At 36.9% G+C, this 21,336-nt stretch overlaps 1 protein-coding gene across 1 annotated transcript; it reads right to left on the reverse strand.

The window, feature by feature from the left end:
- Position 1: 1 nt before the first annotated feature.
- zgc:92380 (uncharacterized protein LOC445086 homolog) lies at positions 2–18,746 on the reverse strand. Its single transcript, XM_046845795.1, has 8 exons — positions 18,282–18,746; positions 14,906–14,988; positions 12,536–12,692; positions 10,769–10,933; positions 7,296–7,421; positions 4,932–5,323; positions 1,346–1,380; positions 2–192 (listed from the first exon to the last, which is right to left on the reverse strand). Exons 1-8 carry the CDS (start codon positions 18,582–18,584, stop codon positions 2–4), a joined length of 1,452 nt encoding a protein of 483 aa, XP_046701751.1. The 5' UTR covers positions 18,585–18,746.
- Between the last annotated feature and the right edge of the window lie 2,590 nt (positions 18,747–21,336).

A 21,336-nucleotide genomic window follows, 5' to 3' on the forward strand; every position in this document is an offset into this window, starting at 1 on the left:
CTTATGGTCTCCTCTTCACCATTTCCCCGAGGATGACCTGGTCTTCTTTAATTTCTCGTCCATCTTCTTCTTGATCATGCTGCTTGTTCATGGCAGTGTTGGCAGCGTTCAGTTCCAGGTCCTTCTCAGAAACTATCTGTTCTTCAACAATCTTGTTATTGAGTGTCGGGTCAGGATTCAGGATACGCGGCGCTGCAGGAGATCAAGTAGTACAGAGATCATTACAAAGTTTTAGATTTGCTTCAGCATGTTGTGTAAAGTAAGAAATGAAATTCCAATGTAATTTTTTAATTCCAATATACAGAATTACATATTTTACAATTTCTATCTGCCTTTTGTCTTTGTGTTGGCTTTTTTTTTTTGGTTTAGAAAAGTGTACCAAATTTACTTGAGGATATTTGAGATCATTCTTTTGCATACTATGAAAAAGAGATAGGACGTGCAAATATGTAACCAAAATATTGGTTAGGAAGAAAAGGCCAAGAAAAGAAAGCTTGTGAGACCAGAGATTAGACATAAATCAAAACATTAGTGAGGAGTAAAATGAGATTTGCAATGTGACAATAATGTCGGACCAGAATGAGGGATTTTGGACCAAATGTTGGACCAAATTTGAAAAAAAAAAAAACAGTAGACATGAATGTGCTGCCCATAAAAATCTAATTAAGTACTAAAAAAATTATGGGATGCTACAATTAACACCCAAAAGTTTATTATTTTTTTATGAAAAAATGTCCTGAAGTATTTTATTCCTTCATATAATATGGATGGTACGATTCAAAGATTCACATCGGCATAAAAGTTAACGGCATGATGCATCGATTTAAAAAAGTGTAAAATTTGGTATTTGTATCACGATGCATCAGCCATCCCCTCACATTAAAGATGAAATATTTAGAATGAATTCATTACTATAAACCTGTGAAATATATATTTATACACATGAATGTCTAAGAGCTGTAGCGATCCCTGAAGAAAAGATATCATTTTCCCATGTTTTTCCTTCTCTAACTCTTTCTCAGATTTCTATTCTTTTGATTCGCTAGTCTGGTAACTTGTTCTGAATGTGCAGCTCTCTGTTATGTTGTGATTTCTCAAGCCTTACGGTTCAGGGGAGAAACACACTCGGATCATCAGCTGCAATCACGGCTGATGTGACAGCGTTAAACAGACTGATGTGTAGATTTGGACAGCATGAGAAAACCGTGATTGTGACGGTTAAGCAAGGCGCCTAAGCACTGAGGTTTGTGAAGGTGTTCGTGTGAATGAGTGACAGGCAGAGGAGCAGGATGTCAGAAGAGATTTAAGAAGAATGGATGGATAAGTGGAATGTCTCAGCACTTACCTGCATTGAGAGCCTGCTCTAATGAAAACTCCACACTGAGAGAGAGAGAGAGAGAAAGGCTGTGTTAGTTCTGAGCTAGTTACACTAGTAAAGGAAATCCATTCATTCTATTCACAGCACAAGATTTACATTAAAATGTACATGGCAGACAGAACATTTATATTGTGCGGCAGAGAGGAACTTATCCAGAACAATTTACATTTCATCTTATTCATACAAATGAGCAGCTATGGGGCAAGGGCCTTGTTCAGGGGCCCAGGAACAGCAGCTTGGTATGGCTGGGGTTTGAACTCTCAACCTTCAGATCCAAAGTCCAACGCCTTAACCATTAAGCTACCACCTCCTATTCTCCCACTGTCTCTCTCTTTCTTTCTTTCTTTCTTTCTTTCTTTCTTTCTTTCTTTCTTTCTTTCTTTCTTTCTCTGAATAAGAATTATACTCATCTACAACTTAACTTGTCATATTTTAGAAAATACTCCACCATACTTATTATACTGACACCTGACCATATGTTTTTTATGCACATTACTGTTCACATTTAGTCCCCTTTGGCCGTTATAATAGCCTCCATTCTTCTGGGAAGATGTTCCACTAGATTTTGGCGAGTACCTGTCGAGCTACATTTAGTCACAAGGGTGTTAGTAAAGTCAGGTAGTGATGTAGGTGAGGTGAGGAGGCCTGGGGTGCAGTCAGTGTTCACATTCATGCCAAAGGTGTTCAAATAGGGTTGAGTGTTCTAGCAGGCCACTCAAGAGCCTTCACTCCACTCTCAACTCTTCATGAAGCTGGCTTTGTGCACAGGTGATTGATTTGGGTCTCCTGGTTCAAGCAGTGGGATGTAACGAAGTGCAAATATTTGTGTATATATATATATATATATATATATATATGTATAAATATATATTTTTACACACATTTCTGTACTTTCTACTTCTTATATTTGCATCCATTAATTTATTTTTAATCTATATGGTGACATGATCAATATTTTTCCTTCTAATTGTGGCCCGTTTTCAGCCCATCCACCTATTTCTTGTCATTGTGTGGCTTTTTCAACCTTTTTCAATCATTTCCTGGCACCAAAGATGTAAACTAGTTTATGAAGATAACAACAAGTGTGACAGAAGGCAACAAACAGTATAGCTAACGTTCATGAGACAGAGGGAGTCAGTGATGTAAACATGACAGAGAACGAGACTTTCCTGATCACATGATCATCATCATCTTTTCTCCGATTGTGTTCTATATGGTGGATCTTCAGCCTGGATACATTCATTAGAGAACAACATTTGAAATTATTTTGTATTAATATATTAATATGATGTGAGGTCCAGGTACCAGCCTGACACTTAAACAGGTAGTAGTAATGACCACTTTTTACTTAAGTATAAGTCAGAGTCAACATTTTTTTATTTTAACTTAAGTGAAAAAGTGTAGTCAGTACTTTAACTTTTACCAGAATATTTTAAAACATGATTATCTGTACTTCTGCTTGATTGAAGGATGTGTGTGTACCTTTTCCATCTCTGAGTTCAAGTGAAGGGAAAGTGAAATACTACTGCATCCAAAGACCTGTACAATTGTGAGCTTCCAGCATTGTTATAAGAACTACTGTACAGTTCAGGTCACAAGTCAGGTATCCCAATACATTTACATATGGTGTCAAAATAAATGTAGCACAGTAGGAGGAAAAATTGCAAAACAATGTAGGATTTTTGATTTAGCAAAAAAAAACTGCAATAAAGTGAATATGAAATCGATTTTCCAAAAGATATTTTTTATATAACAGTCTTTTGGGAGTAAACTTGTTGATGCCTTTAAGACATGGACACGTCACAGTGTTGTTGTATTAATTTGACAGCCTGTCAAGGTGTATTATCATGATTTCATGAGTCCTATCATTACACAACCTCGACATTGTCTAAGAACCTTCTCCTTCTCCAAGGTGTGATTCTGTCTCCAGCATACTAAATAGATCAACACCCACAAGCAGTCAGGTCTCTCCTGGACAAGCAGCTTACCTTTAACATGAAAATCTTTTATCCCAATTCATAGTTTTAAAATGATTTTTAATAGCAGTAGTGAAGCTGAACATGCTTTCTAAAAGAAAAAAGGGCAGAGCTTTATAAGTGAAAGCTGTTACATCCAGATTAGACTACTGCAACACTTAACTGTCTGGGTGTCCAGAATGCAGTAGTGTCTGATTTCGGAATCAGTCTACACTGCTCCTTATCAAAACTTGCATTGATTATAAAATACTACTACTGGCGTATAAAGCACTTGACGGTCTCACACTGCAGTATCTGAGTGGACTTCTGTACCATTATGATCCCCAAAGCCTACTTAGATCAAAAGGTGCAGGCTATTTGTTGGTACCTCAAATAATGAAGACTACAGCAAGGGGCAGATCTTTCTCTTATAAAGCCCCACAGTTATGGAACCTTTCAATCAGTGTTCGGGACTCGGACAATCTCAGTGTTCAAGTCAAAGTTGAAAACGTATTTATTTAGTCTTTTATCAGTAGATTTTTCTTAGGTAAAGAAGCAGATCTGAAAGGGATCATGGATATAGAGTGTTCTGTGAACTGGGATATTTGTATGCTGTCGTCCCCTCACATGTGGTGGTCATCTTTTATCTCAGAGAACCCTAATATCGGTGTTATCTTCTGGTTCTCCCTTTTAGTTCTGCTGCCATGTCTTGCCAGAGTCCTCAATTACACATTGTCCTTAACTTTCATACAACAATAAGGACATATAATAATCCATATCCTTTTCTTCCTGTCATGACTCTTCACTCTTTCTCTCTCTCTCTCTTTCTCTCTCTCTCTCTCTGGTTCATCTCAAGGTTTCTTACGAATGCCATCTCAAGGTGTTTTTCCTTGCCACAAAATTATAATTATAAAGAACATTCTAATTCATTCTTTATCTCTGCATAATCTGTGTAAAGCTGCTTTGAGACAATGTCCATTGTTAAAAGCGCTATACAAATAAATATGAATTTAATTAAATTGAATTGATAATAATAATAATATTATTATTATTAATAATAATAATAAGAAGAATAATAAGAATAAGAATAGCCAAATGTTGGCTTTGACCTATAGTATCTCACAGACGTGAATACACCCCAAACATTTCAGCAACCATTTAAGTAAATCTTCTAAAGAGACAATACTATAGAAATGAAACCTGGATATATTTTAGAGTAGTCAATGTTCAGCTTGTATATCAGTACAGATTTACTGTCCTCTGAAAATAACTCAACATACAACCATTATTGTCAAAGTAGTTGGCAACAAAAGTGAGTACACCCCAAGTGATAACAGCTGTACGTCATTGTAACCATGCAAAGTGTCTAGCTTTGCACCGGCAAGCACCACTCACATTTTCTTCAGGAAATGTCATGCTAATAATTTGCATGTTCAGGCCATATGGTTTGAAAAAGTATAGTGCTATACCTATGGCAACTTTTTATACACAGTATATCCTAATATCCGGACTATTACGATTAGGAGTAGGAAGACTAAACTCGTCATAAATATATCCTATTCATCGCAAGATTTGTAAAGTCTTTTGCACTCAATTACCTTTCGTCAAATCCACCGTTGCCTCCAACGTTACCATCTTCAAATGTTCCTTTATCGTTCACATCACCATCTTCTGGTGGAACAACATCCTTGATGTCGAGCTCTTCTCGTGCTCCCATGCCTCTAAAATCGCCATCTTCATCTAATTCGGAATCGCCCATGTAGTTGGAGGGCAGCCCTATGCCCTCCAGAAGGCCATGATAGGTGGCGATCTCTTCCTCCAATTTACTCTTGATGTTAAGCAGAGCCTGGTACTCTGCCCCCTGCCTCATCACCTGGGCGTGGACATCTGCGAGCTCCACCTCAAGCTGCTGGATAACTCTGTTGTGACTGTTTACATTTTGAGAGTAGCGTCCCAACGTCTCATTCAGAGTGTCCTCCAGAGAGTGTTTCTGTAAAGAGACGTGTCTAGTTAGACGACAATGTGCATGCACAACTATTTCAGCATTAAATATGACCGGCGTAGTTCATTTTCAACAGTTTTTCTATCTGCCGTCTTCTGCACACACAGTATGTTCACAGGTGCGTATGATTGGCTACTGCTGCTGTGATTGACATTATGCCCCTCCCATCCAATTTTTCTTTTAAAAATCTGCAGAAATTATGTGATGGATTACAGACCACTGATCATCAATATACAAAAAAACACTTGTGCATTTATGCAGATTATCTATTAGCACTTGTTTGGTTTGGCACAAATTTATAAAATTGTACGTACATACTGTACATGTCACCAACGTTTTTTGAATTATCTGCAAATTTGTTTTATTTAACACACCCCCATGCATTCAAACTTTTTCCAGTTAAGTCAAACAAGGAAGTGAAACATGAGTACAAGTAAAATTCTTTCTGTCTTTCATGGGCGAGTGCCCAGTTAGCGATAACACTGTTGTTAATGGAGTTGATGGTATGTAACTAAGGCCATCTTTCATATAATACATTTATGCATATTTACTGCATATATGTTTAAATCTATCAAGTATATTTTTGATAACAGTTTCAGTATTCAATACTACAGGTAAATTAATATAATATAAACAGAACAGTCTGTTATTCAACACAAATTTATCCATTAATTAGAAATAATGCATATATATATATTATGATATGTTAATTTAAAAGCATTTCGTCTTGTAAAGATGTCTATTCTTATCAAATTATTTTAAGCGGTTGAAAAAGCACATCTCTCCCTCTCTCTTTCTTTCTCTCTCTCACAGTGTTTGCAGTCTCCCAGGTCACAAACCTGCTGTACAAGTCCCACAAGTCCCCTGTGTTTAATCACTAGCATGGTAATATGACCATCAATAAAAAGCCACTGGAGCTAAAACAATGTTTCATGGCAGAATCTGGCTTGGTGCAAAGAAATAAAAAATATATTTAATTACCTGAAATTTCAAAAGCAAAAATGTACAAGTACAAACTAAAGCCTATATTAAATTAGAATATGTTTTTCTTCCTCAATGTTAGAACATGAGCAACATCTGATGCATGAAAGACACAAATAAAGCTGCCTTATTTATAATCGGATACAATGTGAATCCGGTATTTGTGCCAAAATTTCGGTTTAAGAATGTTTTTTAAGCCTTAAAGTGCAGGAGGCCACTCCTTCTTTTCTGGGCCAGATTGAACAGAGACCACGCCTCTAATATACAGCTATACCTGGATATAGGGAAAGTAAGGGGAATGACTGTATAAAATCTATACTTTGATTTCACTTTGTATTTCTGTTCAGTTTTAATAAAAAATGCGTTTTTTAAGCTTTGAAGTGCAGGAGGCCACGCCTTCTTTTCTGGGATGGCTTGAACAGAGGCCACGCCTCCTTATATACAGATATACATGGATATACAGAGACCATTAAAATCATTTGACTAAATCTATACCTTTAATTTTAATTTGTATTTCAGTTCAGTTTTAACTAATAAAAAAAGTTTTTTAAGCTTTGAACAGCAGGAGGCCACGCCTTCTTTTCTGGAAAGGATTGAACAGAGGCCACGCCTCCTCATACACAGATATACTTGGAATGGATTTATGGACATCAAGGGAATTACTGTACAAAATCTATACTTTGTTTAATTTAATTTTACATTTTATTTTTAATAAAATAATGTTTAAGCTTTGAAGTGCAGAAGGCCACACCTCCTTATGTACAGATATACCTGGATATACAGAAAGTAAGGAAAAAAGTGTACAAAATCTATACATTTTAATTATAAGAGTGTTTTAAGTTTTGAAGTGCAGGGGGCCACGCCTCCTTATATACAGATATATCTGGATATACAGAGACCATTAGAATGACTGTATGAAATGTATACTTCATAATAATGCTATGCAGTGATGATAAGTGTATGTGTGTTTCTGTTATACCATGCTGTGCATGCCCTGAAGTTCAATCTCCAGCCCTTGTTTCTGTCTGCGCAGCTCGTTCAGCTCGCTCTTTCCCTGCTGGAGAGCATCGGTGTTCCTGCTCACCTCCGCTGAGATGTTTTCAAACTGTCCATACACAAAGAAACATTCAGATAAAGAAAAACAACATGGAAAATAGGCGTGCAGTAGATCAGGCTTGCTTTGTGCACTGTTTGTAGAGGAGGATTGGTCACTATCACTCTCCATGATCTAAAAATACACATAAACCTTTAAAAATATATATTTAATTACGTGCAAACGCACAAAACAAACACTAAATGAAGAAAGAAACTAAGAGTAAAACCTGACATAGAGACATCTTGTCTATATACAAGGGTTGATAATTCAGCAACATGACAGGTTAAAGAAATACAAATACCTTTTAAATATCAAGCTGACTCGTACATACAAATTTTAATGCACCCTTCATTTGAAATGTTCCTGTTACAAAACAAAGTTCCTGTAAAACAGTCTCAGACCAGTGCAGTTGCAGGAAAAATGCAGTTTGCAATGAAATCCAAATCAGCAATCAGACAAACGTGGAGAAAAAAGGGCACAGATCAGGAGATATGCAAACTGGCAGAACTAGGCAAGGCAGGATCAAAGATGAAAACCAAAAATCCATGCTATCTAAAGAATAGAACAGAAAGATGCTTTATACTTGTCACACATTACAGCACAGTGAAATTCTTCCTTTGCATATCCCAGTGATGTTAGAAGCAGAGGTCAGAGTGCAAAGTCAGCCATGATAAAGTGCCCCTGGTGCACTGAGGGTTAAGGGCCTTGCTCAGGGGGCCCCCGAAAGTGGCCCAGTAACCCAGAGCCTTAACAACTGAGCTGCCACTTCCCCTAAGGATTGTTAGTAACAGAATGTTTACTTCGCAAAGATTTTCTGAATGAGCTTCTTTAAATATTCTGCAGTGAATGTGAATGAGTGATTGAGCGAAGGGGCGCATATTCACTGGCTGGCTGAATGAGAGCAGAAGAGTGTGTGAGAGTCATCAGAGATCGAAACTGTAGCAACTGTAGATAATTGGAACTGAGAGTCTTTTTACTTTATTTGTGGCAAGTAATCAGGCAGGGCCATCTCTATCCTTTTTGGGTACAATAGCGGAGATTCCTATTGTCACCCCCCACAATGGCTCCACCTCCAACACTGTTCAAATAAACCTTCCCTAAAAAAGTTATAATAATCATAATGAAACTTTAGCAGAAAAACAGGAAAGTAATTTAAATGGGCAGTGGTGAGGGCAGTTTCAGTGGATAGCCCCCCTCCCACCCTGTCCCCAACTGGTTGCACCATTTTCTATACCACTTATCATACGCAAGCTGGGTGACACTCTGTTTGGGAAGCCAACCACTCACAGGACACAAATTGTTTCATAGAATATGGGCAATTTGGAAATCGGTCAATAAGACATGTCATTGAACTGAGGGAGGAAACTGGAGAACCTGTAGGAAACCCCATTGAGAGGAGAGAACATGCAAACCTTGTATGTGCAGGGTGGAGGCAGGATTCATGCACAAGGTGCAAGGGAAACATGCTAAACCACTATGGAGGCCTTTCACAAGAAATGCTAAGCTCAGTGGTTATTAATTTTAAAGTGTAAATAATAACATTTTGATAAAATGAAAAGATAATAATGAAAAACTAGTATTTATTCATATATATATATATATATATATATATATATATATATATATATATATATATATATATAGACAGACAGACAGACAGACAGACAGACAGACAGACAGACAGACAGATAGATAGATAGATAGATAGATAGATAGATAGATAGATAGATAGATAGATAAATATTACAGATAAACTGTAAATTTCCATCACGCTGTCAAGACTCAACAATGTCACTGCAACTCCGATTCCAAAGCATCACGACATGCAAACATGGCCACCACACCACGGACTACACCTCCAACAGTGTCCAAATTTCACAGTCTACTGATCAAGTACACACGATCATCTCAATCACACACACTATTGTTCACTTGACTTCCCAAGCCTTAGATCTTCGACTGCCTTTTGATATCGACTCTTTTTTGGTTTCACTGTATTTTGATAATAGCCCAGTTTATCCTGTTTGTGCATTGCTGGAGGTCTGCTGCTCTGTGACTACGACTATCTTGTGTTCTGGATTTGTCTGCATTGGTGTAATAATAAAACCTGAACCTGTATTTGGATTGGTACTGTTTTCTAAAGGCAACACCTGCCTACTACAAGCTACTTGAGCTATTACAAAGCACTGAAACCAGACGCTCCTTTTGTACAGAAGACCTCATCATATCACTAATTATACACTAAGAGGCTTGTTTTATCTGTTAAACAAAGAATGTTTATATAGAGTCCAACATACATGTCCATAAATGAGCTGATATTATAAAAATTAACTATAGCGTATTATAAGCAAGCATTAATATGCACCATGTACGATATGTCCTCATTTGTAAATACAGTACAGATTCTACTCTGTGAATTTCATAGGTTTTGTTATGTCTGCTTGAATACATTGTGTATATTGGGTATACAGGTTTTCCCTGACTGATAACTTGAAAATATCGTAAATTGAGACATGGCCTAGTTTACCTAAAGGTTTTAAAAATGGTGATCAGCACAGGGTAGTATTCTGTAATGTATTAATCATTTAACAAATTACAGTAAATAATTTAGCAAATCAGAGCATTTTACACAAACAGAAATAACAAAACAGAGACAACTAAACTCTGTGTGTACATCCTGACAGCGTTCCGACGTGTTGGACGAAAATTCAAATGTCACGTAAAAATGTAAATATCTGTACAATATTTTCGTACAGCTTTTGTCATCGTAAGAACGAAAAGTTGAACCAACGTATATTGGGGACTAATTGTATTTGGTTTCTTATTATTTAAAAAGTGCATTTTACATGTACCTTACAGCAGAGAGAAACTCTTTCTTTGCATATCCCTGTGATGTTAGAAAACCATAATACACCGCCCCTGACTCACAGAGGATTGAGGGCCTTGCTCAAGGGCCCAAAAGTGGCAGCTTGGCGATAGCAGGGCTTAAACCCCTGAACTTCCAATGAGTAACCCAGAGCCTTAACCACTATGCTATTAAAATTTTCTATCGGCTTCTCCCATTAGGTGTTGCCACAGCGGATCATCCACATGTTTGATTTGGCACGTGTTTACGCTGTATGCCCTTCCTAACGCAACCCTCCCCATTTATCCAGGCTTGGGACTGGCACTGAGAGTGGATCAAACGTCTGACCTTGGTGTTATTAACACAACACTCTAACCAAACATTTACCCAGCTAGAATGACCATAATTATGAATAGAAATGATCCATTGAAATGATCATTCAGAACAGATCATCTGTATATACTACATATAAAAAGAGCAATGAGATACTAATAGATAAAAGTTGTCTAACCTTGTTTTGGTACCAGGCCTCCGTCTCCTCCCGGTTCTTTTGCACCGCTTTGTCATATTGCTTCCGGATGTTGTCGATTGTCTCACTGAGGTCTTGGCCCTTCGCTGCCTCCATCTGCACGTCCACGCTGGAGTTCTTGATCTGCCCTTTTATGCTAGCAACATCCTAAATAAGAGTAGAAATACAGCGTACATATAAACATCCATCAAGTTCTCAGGCAGATACATGACTCATTAAAACGAACCCATTAGATAAATAGATCAAAGTGTGACTTCAAAATGGGATTAAAGCAGCAATAAGCAATTTCATTTTCAGGTCAATGAATTGCTTTTACTTTTCTGTCAAAGCACACATTAATAAAGGATGAAGGCATGTACAAACACAAATTCGTAGCATCAAAGCAGGTTATATGACTCATTAAACGGCCTGATATTCAACATAATGTAAATGTACAGAAGCCTTGCCAGGGAGTCACCTTCTGGGACAATTTGTCAGCTGCTTATTGAATAAAAACGAGATAAACTGGAATATAAAGAGACCTTTGGAGAGTTGTGTTATACCCCTAGGAAAGGCCAGGGGAGTGTTGATTCCTGAACCTTTTCACTATTTGTACTACTAATAACATTAAAATCAGAACCAGTTCCTGGATTGTTGAATCCCATAATATCTAAAACTGAACAGGGATCAAATATAATTATTATATTATTTTATTACATTTTGCTTGTATAGCATTTTCTTGCAATGTAAATTGTCTCAAGGCAGCTTTATAGAAATAAATAGACTACAAACACAGATTGTAGAGTCGGTCCATATAAGTTCATCCCTAATGAGTGAGACAGTGGTGACATTGGCACGAAAAAAACTTTTTGAGATGGTATGGCGGAAGAAACCTTGAGAAGAACCAGACACAAAAGGGAATCCGTCCTCATTTGGGAGGCACTGAATGTCCATTCATTACATTTCCATGTACAAATACCATGAGGTTAACATGAGGTTATCAGCCACTGTAGCAGACTTTTTATATTAACTACAGACCTCAGGGTCTGGCTGTAATTATCACTTTACTACACACACTTTACTATAAATGGTTATTAAATATGAGGCAGTGTAGAACATACCCGGTTGTGAAGCAGGTGTATAGCAAATATTCTGTGCCAGGATTATGGGTTATGTCTACAATTACCCATCACTTCATCTGATGTTCCATCTGTTCTAGATTATATCTAAATTGTGAGTTTTGTACATGTCATTGTCAAGCTTTTGGCGACTTATAATTACAACTGAGCAGTTGAGGGTTAAGGCCTTTGCGCACGTGCCCAGCAGTGACAGCTTGGTTTGGTGGTGCTTCTGGTGCTGACCTTCTAGACCAAATCCAGTACCTCAACCAGTAAAACTACTTCCCCAGTGTTTATGGTTATGTTTCTTGCACCATGGTTTTGTTTGTTTGTTTGTTTGTTTTTCTCCTTTTAATTAAAATCTGCACTCATATCCACTGTCATACTGTATAACTCGCGATTAATTTAACTTGAGATAAAGTCTTAATTTCTACTTTACATTTTGGGTCTTTAAAAATCATTCAGAATTTTTTTTTTACTTTGAGGAATCATTTGGCAGATACCCTTCATTCAGAGAAACTTACAATGATCTCATTTATACAGGTGAGGATTAATGGGCCCTGCCTTTAGGGGCGAGCAGTGGCTGCTTGGTGGCTCTGGGATTTAAACTCACAAACTGAGCTTTGTGTGCTGTAGACAGTTATGCGAGTACCTCTTCATGATTCTTTTTCAGGTAGATGAGCTCCTCGGTCAGAATTTCGATGTGACTCTCCAGCTGCATGCTGCTTATGTGCGTGTCATCGATCATCTTTCGGAGCTTTGTGATGTCCTCTTCAACTGCACCGCGAACAGCAAACTCTGCTTCAAACCTGCATTTCCCCATGGGACACACACACACACACACACACACACACACACACACACACACACACACACACACACACACACACATATTCACGTTCACATACGCAAACATACAGGTTCATGCTTCATGTTTTCAGTAATCCATGTGTACACAGTGCTGAGTTTGCTCAACTTCGTAGGCAGGTATAATTACGTGCTTTTCCAGACGCACGCTATAAGGGTAGGCTTTGCTTAAGTCACTCTGTCTGCACAAGTCCTTAATTTACACTCCAATCCAGCAGAGAAGGGATTCATTTCTGTCTGAATGAGCACTTTTCTTCCATGTATCAAGGCGGACAAACACACAAACAAGATATTTAGCTCAGACGTGACGCAGAAGTGTGGGCGAAACATGTTTTGCGTAATATTTAGTTTTTTTAAGTCATTGCTAATTTTACTTAAATAAGCAGGCTATGCTTGAGTAAGCCAAGACACAAGAAGGCTTTTGATCAACTCAGATTCCAGGCTTTTACTCTCTATGAGCTGAGTCTTATTGAAAATCACTCTTGTAGACTATTTTTGCTTTCTTTGCCGCATAGTTTTTTCCACTGGGTTTAAGGAAGTATTGCTGGGTAATAGAACTTTACAATATCAATACTGTGATAGATTATGGTGCCATATACTTATGCTATACTATACTATACTATACTATACTATACTATACTATACTATACTATACTATACTATACTATACAACCCTACACTACACTGCACTACACTTATTCTATACTATATTATACTATACTATACTACACTAATTCTATACTATACTATACTATACTATACTATACAACCCTACACTACACTGCACTACACTTATTCTATACCATACTATACTATACTACACTTATACTATACTATACTATACTACACCTACACTATACTATACTTATACTATACTACACTACACTTATTCTATACTATACTATACTACACTATACTACACTACACTATACTACATTACACGTATACTATAATATACTATACAATACTATGCTACACTTATACTATACTATACTAAACTATACTACACTTATACTATACTATACTATACTACACCTATACTATACTATACTTATACTATACTATACTACTATACTATACTACACTTATACTATACTATACTATATTACACTTATACTATAATATACTATACAATACTATGCTACACTTATACTATACTACACTATACTATATTACACTTATACTATAATATACTATACAATACTATGCTACACTTATACTATACTAAACTATACTATGCTACACTATAATATATTACATTTATACTATAATATACTATACAATACTATACTACACTTATACTATGCTATATTACACTTATACTATACTATTATATACTATACTATACTATACTATACTATTTATAATAATACTACTATACAAATAAAGCAAGGGTGAGATTAAATGATTAAATTCTGAATAAATTGGTTTGATAAGGCAATGTAAGCTTTGTGAAAAACTGAATGAATATGATGCTTGGACTCTTGTACACCCTCATCATTGCTGCAGAGGTAATGGCTGGATCTCATTTTTTTTTGCAGTTTTATCAATAGCAACATCAATATCTTTTACACAGATATGTGAAATAGGTTACCTATACTATGGAACATGCAAATAAGAGGCCTACAAACAGTATAGTGGTGATATTTACACAAATAATCCCAGGTACATGTTTATTCCCTGCACTCAGTTCAGTTTAAATGGGATTGTGCAATCTGAGGTGAGGCAGAGCGTCTGCACTTCATTATGCCATGCTGGGAATTACAGCCAAACTCGATTCGAGCAATTTTGATAATAAAAACAATGATAATTATTAAGAACTAGCATTTATAACACAGATCAGAGAGAAAAAAACTTAGTTTATATATGTATATAAGGAAAAATTTCACAATTATAGCAGATTTTTTTTGTTGAAATATGTTCATAATGCTTCTACTTTCCAAACATTCTCTATATTACATATGCTTATATATTATATCTATATCTATATGTATATATATCACAATATATGATATTTTTATCTTATCGCCCACTACCAATATAAGCCCATGTTCCTCATCAATTTCTTATTCAGACTGCTCGTTAAGATTCGAACCCCTTGTGACAACAAAAGCACTTAATTACACAAATTAAGAAAGAAAAGTTAGATTCTTACTTGACTTTAAAGTCATCAGCAGCCAGTTTGCCGTTATCGAGCTGTAGCAGGATGCGAGCGTTATCCATTATCATTTCTTTTATCTGGAGAGTGAAATGAAAACATGTACACCATATATCACAATAATACAGACAAAACAGTGTTGTGTAGAAAAGAACTATATATATATATATATATATATATATATATATATATATATATATATATATATATATATATATATATATATATATATATGACTGTTTAAAAGTAAATGTTTCAATGATAAATTGATAAAAAAAACTGCGAATTGCTGTGGTGTGAGATGTATGTACTTCTTCGGCTCATGTAGGTAAGTAATTAATATACGTTTTTAGGGGTGCAATTACCAAATGTAGTGTGTACATTATTGTTATTCTACCTTTTCTTCTTTTACTTCTGCTTCATTTCTTTTCTCTGGCTAGGTATTCTATGGGAGCCCCCTAGAACTGTCTTATAAAATGTTGTGAAATTTGGCATATTAATTGGGGATGGTTCAAGGAAATGTATGACTATATTTGGGCTTAATGCTCTCAATTCTCAGTTCATTTGAAAGTATGTTTATAGTCATAACCTTTGAACCATATTTCCAAAATTAAAATCCAGCAAGTCATCTCAGCAGGCTTGGAGTGAGATCAGTTTAATGCTAAGTTTAAGATAAGTTTCTTCAGGGCAATGAACGGTATGTAACCACAAATTCTTGACTTTTTCCCTCTCATATCAATTATTTACTAAAATGTTCCTGGAATTCCCTAGAGTATTGTTAATGTAAGCATACCAACAACTACAATTCAAGTGTATTTTCTTTTGCCATCAATTTAATTTTTACTAGGAACTAGAAGACTCAAAGCCCCTGTGCACAAAGCCGGATCCATGAAGATATATAGATATGCATTTGGAGTTTGGAGTGAAAGATCTCCTGCTATAAAGCTTTGACCTCAAACCCTATTGAACAGATATGGAACACTGACTGCACCCCAGACCTTCTTGCCTCACTTACATCAGTACTTGACTTTACTAACACTCTTGTAGTTGAATGAGCACAAATCTCCACAATCACACTCCGGAATCTAGTGGAACATCTTCTAAGAAGTGAACTGGTGACTAATTGTGGAATGGGATGTTCAGAAAGTACATAAAAAATCTTAAAGTGAGGTGTTTGTCTATTTAGTGTTTCAGAATTGATTTCAATAAAACTTGTTCCTGTATTTAAACTATCATGTAAAACACAGCCCCAGGTCTCCTTGACACATTTGCATGAGGATTAGGTTCTCGTTTAGGTGTGGCCAGCTAGCATGCCGGTAACGCTCTTGTGCTGTGTTCTTCTAATACAATAAAAATAAAACCTAAGGGGTTTTAGATTGACACTAAAGGGAAAACGTTTACTAGAAGTTCTGATTTTATAAAATCACTTTGGTACTGCCGACACCAGAAGTGAGTGAGTGTACAAGACATAATACAGTCATAACTGTAAAGTCTACAGCTGTTTTTCTGTCAAGGCTTCATTAAGAGACAAGAGAAAAAAAGTCAGAAGTGTGAAGTAATGAAGTACAAATCCTTCGGTAATAAATTCAGCCCATCAACCTGTTTCTTGTCATTGCACGACTTTTTCGATCTACCACTGGTGTATCATTGCCTGCCTCTCACACACCACAGACGTCTGAAGTCTGAGGTTAACGTGGATGAGACAGAGGGAGTCAGTGATGTAAACATGACTGAGAACAGAGACATCCCTGATCATCATCTTTTCTCTGATTGTGTTCTATATGGTGGATGTTCAGTCTGGATACATTCATTAGAGAACAACATTTTAAATACTTTTGTATTAATATATTAATATGACGTGAGGTCCAGTTACCAGCGTGACACTAAAACAGGAAGTAGTAATGACCACTTTTTACTTAAGTACATATCAGAGTCCAAACTACAACTACACACACACACACACACACACACACACACACACACACACACACACACACACATCTAACATAATTTCTTGGGTTTGTAATGAACCCCTACACTGTATACATACTGTACATCCAGAACAAATGTATAGGTGTCAGTTGAATACTGTACAATGCAATTCAACACTATTTTTCCCAATTCTACATTTTAAGTGTGGTTTTAAGGGTTAATTCACTGTTTCTGTTAATATACAGTAACCAAAGCAACCCGTCCCTGCTCCGATTCTAATGATATCTGCCTTCACTTTCATTTCGGCTAGTTCCTTGTGGCTACATGACCTTGAAATGTTGGGATTGTGGATGTGTTCACTAAAAAAAATAAGCAAATAATCCCTATTTTAAAAGGTGTGCAAATGCTTCAGGTTATTTCCAGATTATTTTCATTATTTGATCTTATTGTTCAGTAAAGACAGATTACTCAGTAACTACAGAAACACTAAGAGAAAAGGAATGTGAGGAATGTAAGGCTTTCCAACACTTCCTGTGAGTTTACAGAGTTTATATACCTCGACAAAACACTGTTTAGACCAGAAAATTATTATTTGAATTTCTCTGAAAATATCAATTATGAAAATCGATGAAATCAGCTGTTATTTTGTGTGTACATGTTCTTTGTCTTTGGTTAATGCACTCATTTAAATATCATTCAATTGTACTAAAAGGCACTATTCCTGGTTGTTTGGGTGCCACTGAGAAATGTACATATTTTGTAACTTTAATATTGTCTGAAAACAGAAAAAGCACATACAGTAACTATGATTAGTTTATTTAGTTAGGGTTTAAATATACTGTATAATGTAGGCAGAAGAGACATACAGGATTAAAGGTGCAATAGTTGATGAAGGCCATTCAATTTTTTTTTTGCGTTTTAAAAAATGCCAGATTTCTTTGATTTTTAAGAATTTTATTACAATACAGCAAATCAGTTGCAACAAATTGTCTATCTTGTATTTTATAAAAAAAAATATGACTTTTGGGTTTTTTTTTTGCAATTGCAACAAATTTTCCATCTTGTATTTGGAGATATTCTGACTTGCACATCTTAGATTATAAATCATGGGAGTGTTTTTTTTTTTTTTTTTCACAATTCCAACAAATGTACATCTTGAATTTTATAGAAATATGAATATGCACATTCTAGATATCATTTTAGAAATTCCTTTTTTTTTTGCCATTGCAACACATGTCCATGTCCTTATATTTTATAGATATTATATGTACATTAAATGTATGTATGTATGTATCTGTAATATTTGCATTATATCATATGTACAGAATTAGTCTTGAAATGCTTTTATGCAATTGCAACACGTGCATCTTGTATTTTAGATCAATTATGACTTGCACACCCTTTGTGTGTGTGTGTGTGTGTGTGACTCTATCTTCCTCACCTGGTCTTTCAGGGTGGAGATGGTCCTCTCATAGCCGCTCCAGTCTCTCTGTCCGGCGGCGCGCTTCTCCGTTAAAACCTCCTTAATCTGCGCCTCCAGTCTACTGTTGGCTTCCTCCAGCAGTCTCACCTGGCACAGGTAATCCGCCAGGCGCTCGTTCAGCCCGCGCATCGTCTCCTTCTCCTCTCCGGGATGCATTGCGTCTCCGGTGCCGTTAAAAGGCGCACTGAACCGCAACGGGCTGCGCGCATGACCCAGACGCGCCTCCGCGCTCAGAGAGGATGCTCGGACTTCGCGTGACATATTCACGGATGCTGCTGATGATAATATCAATAATAATAATAATAACTGTAATAAGAAATGATGGAGGTGAGGAGGGATGCGTGTTGCGCGCGTGTGCGGAGCTCTGGACGTGCGCTTTTGACGCAAGGCTGCATGAGCTGGCCAGACGACTTACCTGAGCGATGGGGGTATTTATACGCACACTCCCACCTGTGATGCTTTGCGTGTCGTGGGGCGGTGGCTGGTCTACTCTTCAGCGCATGGCATTATGGGTGAACACACATCAACCCTAAAAAGAAACACTTTCTGTTGCAGAAAAAGGATCATAAGTATATTGCATGAATGGTTAAACACTTTAATATGAAACAAGCGTTTATTTAAGGGTTGTGGAAGTATTTTTTCTGTCTGAGGACAGATCTATATACTAAGTTTGATCTGTCTTTTTTAATCTTTACAGTCCAATGCAGTATTTGGTTGTTACCTTAAATGTGCAATGTTTTATCCTGCCACTAGAGGGAGATATTAAACCACTCATTAGTGTAGTGTCCAACCTTAAAACATATCCCCCTTATTCTTCTTTCATCACTCATTTATTTATTCATTTTCTGGAAATTTATTCTCTGGCATTATTTTGGGATGTAGGATGAAACTGGAGAACCCTGAGCAGAACCTACATGGACCATGGTGGAATATGGGAACATCCACACAAAACTTTAAGCTCAGGGTCGAATGTGGGATTCTGGAGCCACGTTGTGAGAAACTGCGCCAGTTTTTTTTCTCTCACAATTACTGTATAGATCTTCTTCATATTTATTTTTTAGCTTCTTCTTCATAGACATATACTTCATATTTTCTAATACTTTAAGATTATCGTTTATTTATTCATTCATTCAATCATTCATTCTCCTTCCTCTTTTTCTGATTGAGGTTGCACTGAACAGTCCTAAAAGGTTTATTTTGGCTTCTCTATCGCCAGCCACGAATTCCAGCTCCCCATGATAGATCTGCAGACATTACCAAGACAATTGGAAGATACAATCTCCTTAGCCCCAGTGTCTTTATCCTCTGGAATGTGTCATACAACACTACAACTGGCCAGGGGCAATAGTAGTAGAAGTCACAATAGTAGTGGTAGTAATTGTGTGCTCAGCCTCGTTCTTCAAAGCATCTGGTTCTGCTCACCCCAAGTCTGTGTATATCAGGAAGAAGTAACGCCTATGGCCTGTGATGTTACACCGTATACATTGCGTACACATTCGTATCATAAACCATTCAGGGTTAAAGCCTATAGATACACATTTTCATAAAACACACAGAGTCTGGGGTTACATGATGAAACAGATGGATCTGAGGCAGCGTACATCCGCAGAAGATCTATGGCTAGTTCTCTCAAGTGTTTGGAACGACCTACCTGCTGAGTTCCTTCAGAAACTATGAAAGTGTACCTTGAAGATGCTCTTTTCTAGGCAAAGGGTGATCACACCAAATATTGATTTGAATTTGATTTCCCTGCTGTCCTTTTACTTTTTATTTTGATAATTGATAAAAAATAAACCTTTATCACTTTCAGCATTCTTACATCCTTTACAGCATTTTTAACAAGTGCCTAAACGTATAATACAAATATAATATGTTGCATGCAAGAGGATCAAGTCTGCATTCTTAAAATCGACTTGTTTCCTTTTTCCTGTGAAACGAATGGTATCTAAACACGTTCACACTTTAACACTTCACCACAGCTCAGTTACACCACAGGCCACATAAACGTCACAAACGCAAACACACACCAGCACCAAGCATATGGTTTGAGACACTAATCAGACCAACAACAAATATAAAGTCATCAATACCATCAAATCAATGGCATTATTGACCACTAGGTATTGAGGTGCAGTATGGAATGTAGAGGTCGGCTTACTCATGTCCAGTGTTAACAAATTCCATTCCAGAGGTCCAGAGGTCCTTGTATGGTTAAAACACACATTTATCAACTCCAGTTTCCACTCTTTACCCAGAAAAAACTCGTAAGTTGTATCCGTACACAATAATTTGTATTGTGGCACCTAGCAGCTAGTAACATGCAGCTAGAATTAGTAGTAGTATAGTATTAGTAGTAGTAATAGTATTGTGTTGCTCCAGGAAAATTGGACAAGGTGGGAAAACACTAAGAGAAAAAAAAATAGTTTCCTCGCAAGAACCATTGATGATGATCTCCTTGATGAAGACCTCACTTGTACACTCTATGGAAAATCAGCTAAACTCAAACTCATCCCCTCATTTTGTAGGAAACGTCTCAACCAGGGGACATGTAGATGCACAGCTAGGCCCTGAGCTTGGCCTATCAGTCCAAAGATCAAGCAGCGATTTCACACTCAGCAATACCGTTGGCCTCAAGCAGAAGGAATCCCGCTTGTGACTGGAGAATAGTGGTTGACATTCTGAAAATAACTAATACACCCCTCAGACTAGACTTAATGGTATGGTCCTGCAGTGTACAAGCTGTCATCATCTCTGAACTCGCATTGCCCTGGGAAGATTCCGTTTTGATGAGGTACACTTGAGGAAAATTTCCAGATAAGCAAAAGTTTTCTCAGATGCCAGGGAGATACTGGAAGGTGAAACGTTCAGATTCTCCCTGTGGATTTTGAAAATTATTTATAGTTACAATTGGACTACTGATTCTTTGGCACTGCATTGCAAATCCATAAAGTCATGAAAAGCTGATGAACAAAAGCTGAGAGCAGCTACTTGTTGAGGGTGAAAAAAGGAACGC

The sequence above is a fragment of the Silurus meridionalis genome, chromosome 3, assembly GCF_014805685.1.
Source record: "Silurus meridionalis isolate SWU-2019-XX chromosome 3, ASM1480568v1, whole genome shotgun sequence".
NCBI lineage: Eukaryota > Metazoa > Chordata > Actinopteri > Siluriformes > Siluridae > Silurus > Silurus meridionalis.

Bases quoted from the DNA above. Each gene is read 5' to 3' on its own strand.
- zgc:92380 (XM_046845795.1), bottom strand. From the start codon at position 18,584: ATGTCACGCGAAGTCCGAGCATCCTCTCTGAGCGCGGAGGCGCGTCTG. The intron at 14,989-18,281 runs GTGAGGAAGATA...TTCACTCTCCAG, and splicing joins TCTCCACCCTGAAAGACCAG to ATAAAAGAAATGATAATGGA. The intron at 193-1,345 runs GTAAGTGCTGAG...GATCTCCTGCAG, and splicing joins AGAGCAGGCTCTCAATGCAG to CGCCGCGTATCCTGAATCCT.